Source organism: Megalobrama amblycephala, linkage group LG11, assembly GCF_018812025.1.
Source record: "Megalobrama amblycephala isolate DHTTF-2021 linkage group LG11, ASM1881202v1, whole genome shotgun sequence".
Taxonomy (NCBI): domain Eukaryota; kingdom Metazoa; phylum Chordata; class Actinopteri; order Cypriniformes; family Xenocyprididae; genus Megalobrama; species Megalobrama amblycephala.
In genome coordinates this window covers 35,379,139-35,395,158 of record NC_063054.1, presented here as the reverse complement: position 1 = coordinate 35,395,158, position 16,020 = coordinate 35,379,139, and the positions used below count along the sequence as shown (strand labels likewise).

At 36.3% G+C, this 16,020-nt stretch overlaps 1 protein-coding gene across 2 annotated transcripts; it reads left to right on the top strand.

Annotated features, from left to right (window-relative positions):
- Positions 1–1,056: 1,056 nt before the first annotated feature.
- On the top strand, positions 1,057–11,719 carry gpatch2 (G patch domain containing 2). 2 transcript variants are annotated; one of them, XM_048207721.1, is made up of 10 exons: positions 1,057–1,213; positions 3,240–3,962; positions 5,003–5,067; positions 5,255–5,428; positions 7,221–7,267; positions 7,360–7,415; positions 8,994–9,027; positions 9,186–9,250; positions 9,431–9,519; positions 10,876–11,719. In XM_048207721.1, exons 1-10 carry the CDS (start codon positions 1,164–1,166, stop codon positions 11,043–11,045), a joined length of 1,473 nt encoding a protein of 490 aa, XP_048063678.1. In that variant the 5' UTR covers positions 1,057–1,163; the 3' UTR covers positions 11,046–11,719. The 2 variants fall into 2 exon arrangements, with proteins under 2 accessions (XP_048063678.1, XP_048063677.1); XM_048207720.1 differs by having other exon boundaries at positions 3,240–3,965.
- The last annotated feature ends 4,301 nt before the right edge of the window (positions 11,720–16,020 follow it).

Sequence of the window (16,020 nt, the reverse complement as noted above, 5' to 3'; positions counted from 1 at the left end):
CATTACCTGGATGATCTACGATTGTTTGTTTGTTTTGTGATGGTTGTTGTTTGTTCTGAGCAGTTAAACTGAGCTCTGTTCTTCAGAAAAATCCTCCAGCTCCTTCAGATTCTTTAGTTTTCCAGCATCTTCTGCGTATTTGAACCCTTTCCAGCAGTTACTGTATGATTTTGAGATCCATCTTTTCACACAACTGAGGGACTCAAACACAACTATTAAGAGCCAGGGGGTGAAAACTTTTAGAATTTGAAGATCAAGGTAAATTGTACTTAATTTTTCTTCTGGGAAACATGAAAGTATCTTCTGTTGCTTCCGAAGGGCAGTACTAAATGAAAAACAATGATATTTAAACAAAATAAGACAAATTTGGACTCCTTCATCCTGTTCAAAAGTTTTCACCCCCCGACTCTTAATGCATCGTGTTTCCTTCTGGAGCATCAGTGAATGTTTGAACCTTTTTTAATAGTTGTGTTTGAGGCCCTCAGTTGTCCTCAGTGTGATGAAATGGATCTGAAAATCATACAGTCACTGCTGGAAAGGGTACAAATATGAAGAAGATGCTGGAAAACTGAAGAATCTGCAGGACCTGGAGGATTTTTCTGAAGAACAGAGCTCAGTTTAACTGCTCAGGACAAACAAGAGACTCATGAACAACCATCACAAAACAAACAAACAGTCGTAGATCATCAGGTAATGAAACACAGTATAGACTCAATGATTCACAACTTTTTGAACAGGGTCATTTTAATAAATTCAGCTATTTTTTTTGTCTTGTGAATTATATGTAAACATATTTTATGTAAAATATCTTAATCAGGACAGTACTAAATAAAAACAATATGCATTTTGTATCTATTATTTTTTTCACATTTTCACAGATTCTGCAAGGGGTTCACAAACTTTCATATATATATATATATATATATATAGCGATTTTGTTTATCATGTCGATTTCTCCATTTATTTATTATCGATTTATTATCGATTATTATTATTATTATTATATACTTTTAGTTTGAAAGCATACGCTCTTTTCGTCGCCGGATACGTGTCTTTTATGTCTTGTAGTCCATTTCCGGTGCGGTGTTGTTGTTGAGGCGCTATGATAAGTGAGCGCGGCCTCAATCTTTTCCCGTGAGCTTTTGTCGCGTTCTGCGGGTTTCATGTTCCGCGCCGCCGAGATCAAGAGCTTCGGTAAAGCGGGAACCGGCTGGTAGGTGTCTTCCTGCGGGACTGCATGTGTTTGTCCATTAGTCTGTTCAGAGCCGATCATGATGTGTTCGATGTGTGTTTTTCTGACCCGATCATACTCAAAATAAACTGCCATTGAATTATCATGCAGTTTTTGACAATTTACCATGGTATTCTTTGAAGTGAAATACCACAGTTCATAAATATGGTAATAATTCAGTACCATGGTATAACCATCTGATGCCATCACTGGACCTTTGTACCAGTACTTTTTATTACGGTACGATGCTAATAATGTGGTGTTACTTTTTAAAGGCAGAGCTTAAAACCATCGATCAATTGATTGATTATATTATTATAAATCCAGTTCTTATAAAAAATATCATCGTGTTACTATCATCATTATGTATTGACACGGCCATAAAGAAGGTAATACCATGGTATCACTTTAAATCCTGACAGTGACATTTATATATTAACTTAAATTCATAGTCATGCAAAACCTGGAAATAACAGAGATAATTGTGATGTCCAGGCCTGAAAAAATCAATAAAAAAATGCATTAATAAACAATAAAAATTATGGAAAGTCTTAAAAATGAATAATGGGAAAATCGTTAAATTAATTAAATAAATAATAGAAATTAATAAACCATTATGTGACATTGCTATTAGCTAATTTTAAAAAATCATGGATTTTTCTTTTGTGAATATGCATGTTTCTGCTGTATTTAATTGCTCTTAGTACAATCTCTTTCAAATTATATTTAAAAATCCTTATCCAATAATCATGGACAAATATATTTTCTTTTCATTAGGTGTTTCATTTTCTCATTTTTAACCTAATTTCATTCATTTTGATCGGGCACTTTCAGTGGACGATGGCCTGTTGATGGTCCCAAAAAATTAATAAAATAAATAAATGAGCAAATAATAGACAATTAATAAAATAGATCATAGAAAAATATAGTCAGAAATTAAAGGGTAAGTTCACCCAAAAATGAAAATAATGTCATTTATTACTTACCCTCATGCCGTTCCACACCCGTAAGACCTTCGTTAATCTTCAGAACACAAATTAAGATATTTTTGTTGAAATCCGATGGCTCCGTGAGGACTGCATAGCCAGCAATGACATTTCCTCTCTCAAGATCCATAAAGGTACTAAAAACATTTTTAAATCAATTCATGTGAGTACAGTGGTTCAATATTAATATTATAAAGCGACGAGAATATTTTTGGTGCGCCAAAAAAAACAAAAAAACGACTTATATAGTGATGGCCGATTTCAAAACACTGCTTCAGGAAGCTTCGGAGCATAATGAATCAGCGTATCGAATCAGCAGTTCGGAGCACCAAAGTCACATGATTTCAGCAGTTTGGCGGTTTGACACGCAGGAAGCATCGGAGCTCAAATGAATCAGTGTATCGAATCATGATTCGGATTAAATCATGATTCTTTGGTGCTCCGAACCGCAGATTCGATACACTGATTCATTTGTGCTCAGATGCTTCCTGAAGCAGTGTTTTGAAATCGACCATCACTAAATAAGTCGTTATTTTGTTTTTTTGGTGCACCAAAAATATTCTCGTCGCTTTATAATATTAATATTGAACCACTGTACTCACATGAACCGATTTAAATATGCTTTTAGTACATTAATGGACCTTGAGAGAGGAAGTGTCATTGCTCCCTATGTAGGCCTCACTGAGCCATTGGATTTCAACAAAAATATCTTAATTTGTGTTCTGAAGATTAATGAAGGTCTTACGGGTGTGGAACGACATGAGGGTGAGTAATAAATGACAGAATATTAATTTTTGGGTGAACTAACCCTTTAATAGACCTTTATGTGGCAATTACATGGCATGGCAATTATTTTAAAAATCATGGATTTTTTTGTGACTATACATGTTTGTGCTCTGAAATATTTAATTGACTAGAAACTGCTCTGTTAGTACAATATCTTTTAAAATCATATTTTCTCATTTGTGTTTAATTTTTCAAAATTTTCACCTAATTCATCTTGCGTCACTCATTCCGATCAGGCACTTTCGGCGGACGATGGACGAGCTGGTCCATGACCTGGTGTCGGCTCTGGAGGAGAGTTCTGAACAAGCCCGTGGAGGGTTTGGAGACGGTGGAGATCACGCCCTGGCCGTCGGCTGCCTGCTCAAACGGCAAGCCCGCAAGCGGCGTGGCCGGAAACGTCGGTCTGATAACCCTCACCCGCCGTGGGACACCTGCCACCTGAGCGAAGGCTCCGAATCCAGCCTGGAGGAGCAGAAAGACTATCGTTCATCCACAGCAGCAGGGGGCGCTCACACCCGTGACAACAACAACAGCGACTCCGATGAGCAGCTGGGTGCAAAGCGGCGTACGCCCCTCACCGCTGACTCTGGCAGGGGGAAGAGGCCGCTTTGGCTGGACGACTTGAGCGGAGCGGACGGTTTGGGAACCCGCAGTTTACGGAGGCGTCGGAAAGTCAAGCGCATGGCTGTGGATCCGCCACTAGATGTCGCCACCATGCTGGCGCCGCCGCCCAAAGCGCCAATAGTAGGAGGCAGCAGAGGGGCGGGGTTTAGTCCGGAAGCCAGAGGGAGTGACGCAAACAAAAACAGGGTGAAGAAAAGGAAGTTTACGGCACAGAGACTCGCTCAGGACGCGGCGGATGAAGGCGTGGTGGTGGAGAGCGAAGAGGCCGGCCAGGCGGTCAAAGATAAGATGGACTTTGAGGAACAGAAAGGCTCAGATGAGGACATGAGTGACAGGTGGTTAGTGTACCTCTCCTGTGTAGTCCCTCCTCTTCCTGTTTCTCCGTCCCTCAGAACAAGATCTTGCGGTTTTTGTAGTTTTAAGACAAAAGTTGTAGTCTTGAGACAATTTTCTTGATATGTTTCTGATCGTGGCCAGCAAACACTCTTTTATATGCCAGAAACATTATTAATAGTAACATCCTTTATTAAATCCACTGAATATAATAATAATAATAATAACAATAATATTTTATAAAAACAATAAGAATAAATAATAACAGCACATATCAGCATAACCTATTCATATAGCTGAATCTCATGAAATCTGTCAGGAACATGCCCAGGTCATAACCCAAAACCAAAATAAGAAATTCTGTTTTGCAGAAACTTTTTTTGTTTTGTTTTTTATGACAGTTATACACCCCAATTCCAATCCCTCACAAGTACCATGATGCACAAAAATGCATAATGCAAAATAATAATAAAAAAAAAGAATATTTGAATTGGCATAATTAAAATATATATCATGGTCACATTTTATTGCCTTAAAATTGTGCAGATTTTAAATAATATAAGAAAATATAATTATTTATTTAAAGTAATAAATTAAAATATAATGCTTTAAATTAAATTAAAATGTTAAATATTAAAATATTAAATTAAAATATAATGATTTAAATTAAATTAAAATGTTAAATATTAAATTAAAATAAATGAAAAAATTTAAATTAAAATAAAAAATTAATTTGCTAATATTTAATTGTAATACTGAATCTAATGAGAATCACCATTGAGAGATTTAAAAAAAAAAAAAAAAAAAAAAATCAGTGTTTGGATGCATTATGATAATGCAAATTAGGGGGAAAATGTGCTTAATAATTATGAAAATCATCACAGTACTAACAATCTTAATGGTCCTAAAAATAGGCTTCATATTGTTTGTGCAAAAAAAAAAAAATTCTTTTGATTTTGTGACCTTGGACATGCTTTTGTGAGATTCACTCTTTTACTTGACACGAATGGCTTAAAACGACTTGTGATGTGTGTGATTGCAGCGAGACGAGCAGCGTGAGTAACAGCAGTGATGGAGGTTTGTACACCAACGACGAGGGAAGGCAAGGTGTGTATATCCATATATTACACAATCACCATATGTCATGTTTTGTGTTATATATGTACATTATAAGTACCTAGAGCTCCACAAAACCATACCAAATTCCTCGGCAAATAAAGTGCATTCTGATGTATAGCATGAACACAAGAGTGTGTGTTTAGCATGTGTTTTAGCGTTGTGTGTTGTGTTTCAGGTGACGATGAGCAGAGCGATTGGTTCTATGAGGGCGAGCCGGGCGGGGCTTGTGGGATTGCGGGCGTGGTTCCGTGGTGGGAGAGAGATTCCAACGAACTCGACCTCAATGACCCCATGTTCAACAGCATCCTGACCGGAGCGTTCCCGTTAATGTCACAGGGATCTCAAAGAGGTGTGTGTTCAAGTGCTCCTACTCACACACAACCTTTAGCTCAATAGAGTGCCTCAGGGATGACGCATTTTTGTAGGCAAAATCCGGAAGCGAGTTAGCATTTTAGGACTTCCGGTTCCAACGCCGTCAAGTCTATGGGTTTTTGCTAAATCGGCTGAAATAAGGTCTGTGGTTAACAAAGCCTCTAAATACTTTCACGTTTTGATCTATGACATAAAACACACCAGTTATAACCCACTTACTTGTGATTTTTAAACTTTTACTGTGTCTTAAAATCGGAGGTTGCTAACAAATTGCTAAAAGGGACTACTTCCTTTGGCGGGGACTTTAGACGTCATCATTAAAAACGGGACATTTGGACAGCATTTATCATAAAAAAAATAGGATAAGTATTAATACACAGCGCAGATCATAATCAGCAAGCATGTTTTTAAATAACGTTGTTTTTTTAAATACAGTTTGAGGAAGCTTGGTGGTGGTGACGTTGATCTCCGACATGGTGTGCTGTAGTCCGTTTATAGCCTACTGTTAGCCTTTTATATCTGACCACTTTATTTAGGCTTCAAAATCTATAAATGTTGTGTTAACTTGTAAAGATTATCTTGGTAGACAAAACATGTAAGTGTCATAACCCTTTGTTAAACACAGAACTTATTTTCTGCGATTTTCCAAAAGTTTATGGGAAAAATGCATAGGCTTTCAACCGAGGGAACCCGTGCGCCGCTAACTTCCGGGTTGGCCTACAAAAACATGTCATCCCTGGGGCACTCTATTGACCTATTTTGTGTTTGCAAATAGCGATGACGTTTTTTGTGGGCGGTTTTAATAACAGTTTTGCAGTAGCAGTTTGTGGAAGCCACGGAATAGAAGAATAAAAAAAGGTTAATTTCGACTTAATTCTGACTTTTTCCCCTCAGAATTGATATAAACTCACAATTGCAAGTTATGAAGTCTGAACTGGGAGATGTATACATGCAAACGCAAGAAAAAAAAGTCATAATTGTGAGATAAAAATGTTATCTCTGAAAGTTATCTATGTAAAATGTTATAGGTTTAAATATTATTTCAAGCAGTAACTGCTATGTCTGTGTGTCCCCTATGAACTGCATATGTGAATATTATGTAGACGTTCCGTTTACATCAAATTCATGCTTTAATAGTAGACTAATCATTGCAGGTTTCATCAGTCCAGTCTGTGACTTGCAACATAAATGTCTGCGTTTAGCTTCAGAGGTTGTCTTCAATGATGTTGTTCTATAAAAATGAAGACTATATATATTTTTGCATTCCGATTCTGAGATCCTAAGGCACAACCAAACATTTTTCTCTTATTCTGTGGATTTTGCCCATTTTCCACCCCTTGTTACTGCTGTTTTTCTGCCACCACTATGCATGCGCAGCTGCGAGTGACGTAACTGTGACGTCTGCTCCAAATTGGTCTATCTATACAGCATGAGTTGTAGTTCACATGTTTGTCCACCTGAGGACAGTGCTGTACAACTAGTTATGGAGAGGAGATGGAAACAAAGACCATATAACCCGCCTTCATACATCTTCATCTTACTATCAGACAGAACCTGCAGTGCAGTCATCTTGAATATTGAACCAAACATAACAAAAATGCACAGTTATAAAAGATCTGAATGTGGTATCCTGGAATGGCGTATGTTCAAAAAAGGTCTCTTATACCTGGAGAAAAGTATTTATTCCTGTTCATCTCAATGGAATTTTGATCACACACTAATTGTTCGGTCTTCTCTCTAAAAGTTTTTAACCGAGTCTTGTTTTTCAGGGTTTCAAGCACGGCTCGCTCGGCAGGCCTGTCTTCAGCAGTCACAGGTATGTGCGCTTGTCTAAAATATATGAACTCACTATTTTTTATATTCATGTGTGTATGTATATAAGATATTTTTCATTCTCTTTCCTAACAGGGAACCTCTCAAGGAATTCCTGATAGATTACCAAGATTATCCCAGGATCCTCAGAAGTAAGTCCTGATTGGCTCAAAGGTATTTGACAGCTCTACACAGGGATTGGCTGTATGACATTCAGTAGAAACCAGTGAAGCTACTGTTAAGGCTGATTCACACTGCACAGACACCGACAATCACCAGATTACTGCTCAGACATCTCACGACCATGTCAACATGATAGCCGATCAGTGCTGGTAGACGCTGACAGGGGTAACGCACTGATCTGACAAAACTCGACAGAGTGTCTGTTGCCATCTGTTGGTGCATGGTGAATTGGCCTTTGGTACATATATCCATGCTGCTCACATTGGGCAGGAATGCTTTACATTTTTATACATTATTACAAATGTGAGAGGAATTAAGTCATATGGAGCATTGTGAAAACACAGAGTGGCGTGTGTCGTAATGTTTGCAACATTTTAGTTGAAGCATTGCTCATGTGTCTTCACATAATGTGAAGCTGTTTTTAAAAAGTCTGACTTATGAATAGGATTTTTTTGCATCCATTGTTTTATATATGTAAAAGTAGACAGATGAAAAAGGTAATTCATTTAGAAAGTACTTAATTTGCAGGATTACCTGAATAAAATAGGTACACATGATTATTTAATGTTATTTATTTATTGAATCTGAAATGTAAATACATTTTTATTTAAAATGGTTAAATTTACATTTAATGGTTATTTGTTTGTTCAAATTATTACATTAAATGTATTTAACTGTTATTTTAAACTCTTTTTCAAAGTAAAAAATCATTTACAAAAAAAATATCTTTGCATTGTCAACTATAAAATAACACAAACAAAAGTATGTGAATTAAGTCAAAATATTAAAATATTATTAATTTCTATGATTTTTTTTTATTATTTATTAATGCAATTATTTATTTTATTTCATTTTTACAGGCCTGGATTTCACAATCTTCTGTTATTTCCAGGTTTCCCATAACTGTGGGAATTTTTAAAGTATATATATATATATATATATATATATATATATATATATATATATATATATATATATATATATATATATATATATATATATATAATAAATAATATGATTTAATATTTTGGTCATATTGCCTATGGTTATTTAATGTTTTTATTTAATTTGTAATGTAAATACATTTTTAATTAAAATTATTAAATTCAATTTAATTAATTTAATGGTTATTTTAAACTATGTCTTTACAAAGTAAAGAGTAATTTACTTTTTAAGTTAATTTTATTTACAATTATTACATTTAAATGTATTTAAACTATATATATATTTTTTTTTTTTTTTGAGCTGTAACAAATTATGCAAGTTTATTACAACAATATAATACATTAAAAATAGTTAGATCTCTTTTAGCAATTTTAAACAATATTTTTAGAAAGTAAAAAGTAATTAGCTATTTTTACATTTAACTTTTAATTATAATTATTAAACTCAATTTAATTTAACCGTTATTTTAAACTGTTTTTACAAATTAAAAAGTAATTTAAGTAAAATAAAAATAACTTTGCATTGTGAGATATATGTACTCATACTGTGATATAATATTTTGGTCTTCTTGCCTATCCATAGTCTTTGTTTGTCTTCTGCAGCTCGTGGTTCAGCTCCGGAACCAGAAGAGACCAAGTAAGATATGCTCCCTAAGTTCAAATATTTCTCTTTCTTTAGATTACGTTATTTACTGTATGCTGAGTTTCAGGCTTGTATGCATGTAATAAACTCCGCATGTATGATTCTAATGTGGGATGTGTGACGTTTTAACATGTTACTTTGTGTTTGTTCAGTTGCTTTGGGATTCTCGTAGTGACAGAAGCCACAGGAAAAGCTGCTCTTTAAAGACTGCCAGCAGGTAATAATACATATAATATTTAATAATGTAATAATATGTAATACTGAAGTCTATTTACAAGACTATAGCTAACCATGTTGAGCCTCAAGATGGCACCAATTAGCTCTTCTGTGTCATTTTACCATAGACAAACAAAGTAGTAATCATCTAAGCAGTAACCATCTTAAACTCTCTCTGTAGACAGACAAGTGGTCATCTTGGCTCTTTGTGTACTGGAGATATAAAGAGAAGACGGAAAGCTGCACCTGTCGGAGCTCCATCAGCCTCAGGTAACACACATATACACACACACACACACACACACACACACACACACACACACTCACTCATCGCATTATACACAATTGTGGGATTATCTGAAATGTTTCTCTATAGACATCAGACCCACATGCTGAATACTACAAGTAAATGATGTCTTCTTCAACACAAACAGTTCATGGAAACATGCGACACATGTGTCCACTTAATTTCCGACGAGCATCATCAGGAAGATTCAGAGTCTTGGTTATGTGAAGGGATTGGCAACTGAACAGGCAGATCAGTGCTGATCTAATTTCCTCATTACAGGCCATCATTTCCTGCCCTGATCTGTGACGCAAAGCGCATACCTGCGGACCGCGGGGGTCAGAGGTCACAGAGCTGAGATTATGCATTTCTCAGAATCTGTTAAAGACTTTATGAGGAGCAGGAAACTTGGCATGTAACATCAGGATTATTTTAAAGACAGCAAAGAGGAATGCACTCTCTACTTTAGTTATGAGATTTTCACTTCAACCCTGTCCAGGAACACTGATTTATGTTAAGGTTCAATTTGTCAACATTTAGGTGAAGATCATAAACTAAAAATGGGCAACAAGTTACGATGCTTTGAGTTTAATGCAAAGGGAAATATGTTTTTTACAGAAATCACTTTTTAAGGACTACAACAAACGGCTGGTAGGGACTACAACGAGCTTCCTCCCGGGTTGGTGACATCACTAACCCTAAAATTTACATAAACTCCGCCCCCGAGAACACGCAACAAAGGGGGTGAGGCCATGTTGGGCTGCTTTAGAGAAGAGGAAGAGTTGTTGTAGTAGAGTGTTGTTGACATGCCGTCATTTTACGCCACACTGCTTCACAAACGAGGGTCAATTCAACACTGGATTTGCACAAAAGATTAACATGACGGCACATGCTAGTGGATGAGTCGAATCAACTCCACAACAACTACATAAATTTATCCACTAACCATTCAGAAACATCCAGTTTCATTCTAAAAGTTGTAACTTCTTCCTGAGTCTCTCCCTCGATGTCGACAATGTAAGGCTGAACACCGTTACTGACAATCCTCATTTTGGCTGTGTGAGATTCTCCAGCTTTGTTGTTGTTAAAGCTCCGCCCTCTTCTGGAAAGAGGGTCGGGAGCAGCAGCTCATTTGCATTTAAAGGGACACGCACAAAAACGTTCTAATGTTATGTTACCCGTATGCACATTTTTATATGTTTGTTTTTGAATGCATTTCAGGCCTTGATGCAGATCAGAGTTCATCTAAAGTTCTATTTTTCCACCCATCAAGTGCATTACAAGAATCAATGAGCTTTACAGCTTAATGCAGATTATCCCTTTCTCTGTGTCTCTCTCAGGCGTGGTGGGCGAGAGTGCTGCTCCTCTCCCGGAGTCAAACGTGGGGAACCGTATGCTGCAAAGTATGGGTTGGACCCCGGGGTCGGGCCTGGGCCCTGATGGCAGAGGCATCACTGAGCCGATTCGTGCGTCTCAGAGGCCGAAGGGAGCCGGATTGGGCTTCAACTGAGCTCGAGCCGAGAACAGAGAGAGCAACTCGCGCAGAGACGGCGACCCGGGCCCGCAGGTCGTCTTTCTCTCCGTTAACCTCAGAGTTAACGGCAGCCAGCCAGCAGAAGGCAGCGCTGAGGTGATAGACCAGTAGATGTAGGAAACGATGATGGACAGAAAGAAAGGAAATAGGACACCTGCACTGGCCCAGACAAGGACTGACTCTAGAGCTGCCTCACTGCCGCCACACACACACATCAACATCACCATTTCAATTAACTCCAGGAAAAATATGATGCACTAAAAAGTCAAACAGTCAAGAATTTGCCATCTGACATAATAGGATGAATTTCATGAGCAATTTCATAGGAAAATCATAGGAAAAATAAATAAGTAATTATATTTTGCATCATAAAAAAAATTAAGCCTGTTTTTTGGACCATTAAGATTTCGTGCTTTATTTTCATGTTAATTAAGCACACTTCACCTCAACATTCTTGTTATTGCAATTAAAAAAATTGTTTTTGATTTTGTTAAAATGAGAATTTAATATATTCTATGGAAGATTGTTTCCGCCACTGAATAAAAAAAACTGCATAACTGTGACTTATATCACAATTCTGACATTTTTCGAGATATCTCACAATTGTGAGTTTATATCTCGCAATTCTGACTTTTATCTCGCAATTCTGACTTTATTTCTCTTGATTGTGAGTTTATATCCCCAATTCTGACTTTTTTCTTGCAATTGCGAATTATAAAGTCCAATTCTGAGGGGAAAAAAGACTGACTTTCATCTCAAAATTGCGAGTTTATATCTCACAATTCTGACTTTATATTGTAATTGCGAGTTTATATCACACAGTTGTAATAAAAAAGGTCCAAATTGTGAGATAAAAAGTCACAGTTACCTTTTTTATTTTTTATCCTTTATTCGGTAGCGTAAAAAAGCTTCCATAATACTCTACAATAGTGACCAAAAAATTCACATTACAATAATGAGAATTTGGCAAATAATTGTGCTTAACTGTCATTTTAATATGTCTCGAAAACAATAATGATTCTAAAAACAGGCTTCATTTTATTTATACAAAAAATAATTTATTATTTTTTATTTTATTTTGATGTTGATTTATCAAGCAGTAATTCAACACCCCGCACAAGTATTTTAAACAAGCCTGTGGGTCGTTATCAGTGACGCTAATTACAAACTAACCGCCAAACCTCAGCTCTCAGTGAATACCAGCGGAAATTAGCAAAATATTTTATACGTTTCGTTGTTTCTTCTTCTTTTTTTTCAAAAATAATTTTTAAACATTAATTCTCACCTCATGAAGACCTGTTTTAGCAGATTAGTTCAGTCCGAATGACCGTCTGTCTCCTGTATTCATTTGATATTTGTATATCTGATGTCGCTCATGATATAATTTGTTTTTTAGCCTATTTTTTGGGGTGACATTTGTTTTTCATTTAATTTATAATGATTTGTTGTTGTTTTTTAGTTTTTGCATCCTGTTTTTTGACGTTTGTGCAAATATCATGCACTAATAATGAATGTCAATACCTCAGCCAATCACACTCTTATGAAATCAGTTCTGCATGTATGAAAAAGATGCCGACTGAAACAAGCGAGTGCTGCTCTTTTACATGACTGAACACACGTGTGTTTTAATGGTGATATATTATGAGGGTTTGGGGTCCATTCTGTTTATTTCCAGCCCGTATCATTTGAAATTCGGTGAAATGCACGTATTTCTCAGCAGAGTTTGAGTAATGAATAAGATTAATTGACTGAATTGGCTTAGTTCAGATGGAATTAACTATTCAAGGATGTGACACACTGACGGCTGCCATTTCTGATTGTCACGAGGTGAAGATTAGGCCATTGTTGGGTAAACACTTCAATGCCTCTTACGAACAATCCCAGATGATTGGAGATGCTATTATCTCGGCAGAACGGTCGCTGAGACAGGAAGAGTCTTTGAGTTGAATGTGACATCACTTCCTCTCTGATGTTTGAGCAGGGCTGTACCGCCCTAAATGAAGATAAGTGGTTTTTTTTTTATTATTATTGTTTTGGGAACATGTTGTATTTTTAACCATGTTTGCACTCAGAATGAACAGTTACCAAGTCGTCGTTAACGTGAATGAGGAACATGTCAGCTTTGTCTCTTCCTGTAATCTGTACAACATGCCAAACTACCAAACATGATACATTTGTTTACTCTGGTCTTTTTGTCATTTTTGCCAATTTGCATTTTGGGAACAGGGGTGATATGGTCTTGATGTGTGTGTTCTGAAGTCAAAGTGATGTATGTTCATATACTGTAGATCAGTATTAAAGCATTCTCTGCTCAAGGTTGAATCTTTGAATCTTTCCTGTGATCCTCCATCAGATTAAATTTCAGTCATTAAATGTAATTTAAACACGCTTAATACTTTGAACGCAGAGTTCAAGTTTAAATTCATTTAAATGATTTATTATATATGTTTTGCAACATTAAATTGTTAGTTCCCTCCAGAAAATTCTGTCATGGTTTTAATAGAAAGAGCAGCTTGGGCATTCTTTTAAACATCTCCTTTATTGTTCCAATGGAAGAAAGAAAGCCGTAAGTGCTTACAAGAACATGAGGGTGAGTAAATGTACAACTTTATTAAGAGAAAACTCAATTATCATGTGGATTGTCTTCAGGGGATGTGTTTAACGGTAGTTATTTCATATTCTGTGTGTGTTTATTGTGATGACTGTCAGTGGGCAGATCAATACTAATATACTCTCAACAGTACAGCTGATCTCTAGAGTAATTATAACTGTGCAATCTAGCAGAAAATTATACCAATGGACTCAATGTCTCCCTTTCCTGCTCAGCAGCTATGTTAAAGATTTATTCAAAGCATCACGCAAGTGAGTCAGTGTGAACACAATAGAATCCTGATTAGCTCTGAAGTGGAATGCAGTCAATGCTACAATAAATAAATAAAAATACAATGACAACTTACTGTAGAAAGTGTCCAAATGTTGCATTTGGGTGTCACAGATTTAAGAAATGTTTGGTCCAAGGAAGGAACAGTGGTGAACCGGCGACAGGGTCATGAGGCTCACTGATGCACGTGGGGAGCGAAGGCTGGCCTGTGTGGTTTGATCGAACAGACGAGCTACTGTAGCTCAAACTGCTAAAGAAGTTAATGCTGGTTCTGATAGAAAGGTGTCAGAATACACAGTGCATCACAGTTTGTTGCGTATGGAGCTGCATAGCTGCAGACCAGTCAGGGTGCCCATGCTGACCCCTGTCCACCACCGAAAGAGCCAACAGTGGACACGTGAGCATCAGAACTGGACCACGGAGCAATGGAAGAAGGTGGTCTGATGAATCATGTTTTCTTTTACATCACGTGGATGGCCGGATGCGTGTGCGTTGCTTAACTGGGGAACACGTGGCACCAGGATGCACTATGGGAAGAAGGCAAGCCGGCTAGCTTGCTATTTCTAGCCTCTCCAAATTTGCCTACCCTACCTTTAAAAACTCAAAATCCATTCTGTGATTCTTCTGAAACTGGACATTGCATTACCATGTAAACGGTACTTAAAAACCTTTTAGCAGTGGTATCATTTTTCATATTACAAAATTTACTGTACTATTTTATAATCAAATCTTTTTCTAATCTTGACAAAATGCATGTCATTAGAAAGGTCTGAGACTCAAGGATCCATATTTGGTCACTGTTTTGCATATAGGTGATATTGACAGAAATTAATTAAATTGTGACAGGAGAACGCATCTAAAAAATTCAATGGAGGGGATGTCGCCCAGTGGCTATTTTTGGTATGGCACCTAAACAAAATGTTTGTGATATCAGCTTCAAATTTGGAACACAACTTGGTTAGACATATTGGTTTGATTTTATATCAATTTTAGGGTCCAGATTATTTTGTAAAATATATATTTTGTATAAAATAATTTTCATGAAGTGCAATAATCTGCTGATTGTCTTGTTTAAAAAGAGATCAACCTTATATATTTAAGATTTCCGATACATGATGTATATTTTTTCTTCAGTTAATTCAAATGATGATCAATTGAACTGATTGTATCAAAATGGACATTTGTTCGATTTTGTTGAATAGAGATGTGGTCAAGACCAAAGGTATCGTGTTTTATCCAATGTTAATATTTAAGGCCTAAGATATCTAATAGTTCTGCCTCTAAAAAAACATGGGATTTGTGCTCTTATTTCTTTAAAATGCTGTGTCATCATCTCTGTGTGTGTGTGTGTGGTTGTGTGTGTCTGTCTCTCTCTCACACAGACGTGCGTGAGACGAGCGAGATGAGAATCTTCTCAGTCAGAGGAAATCCAGCATGTAATCCTGCTCAGCTCATCACTTTGAGACCTGAATTACATAACACTCAGCACACAGGTAACGGCTGTCACAGATACACACACACATCCAGACAAATTCATAGTGCCACAAGTTATGGTTTATACATTTAAGCATATATTGATGCATATATTTCAAAAAGTCATCTGGTAACAAGATACCGGTTGATACATTGCGTGCTTTTTAGAGGAATAACTAATCACAGGATTGGCCATTGATATGTATTTTCTGCTTTACTTTTTATATTATGTGAAATAGTACTTATTGTCTGCATATGTGACACTGAAGACTGGAGTAATGATGCTGAAAATTTAGGTTTGCATCAAATTACATTTTAAAATATATTAAAACAGAAAACCATTCTTTTAACTTGTAATAATATTTCACAACATCGCTGTTTTACTGCATTTTTGATTAAATAAATGTAGAAAACTAATCATTGTTATATAGCTCAACACGTTAAGTCTAATTCTTTAAATCTTGTTTTCTTGATTTACTTATTGATTTGCTTATTTCTCTGGATTTACCATGTATTACCATGCCTAATATCGATCTAGCTTAGTGCAGTGTGCAACAAGTATCTCATAGTAGCCGCCAAGTGAATGCACAGAGTAGC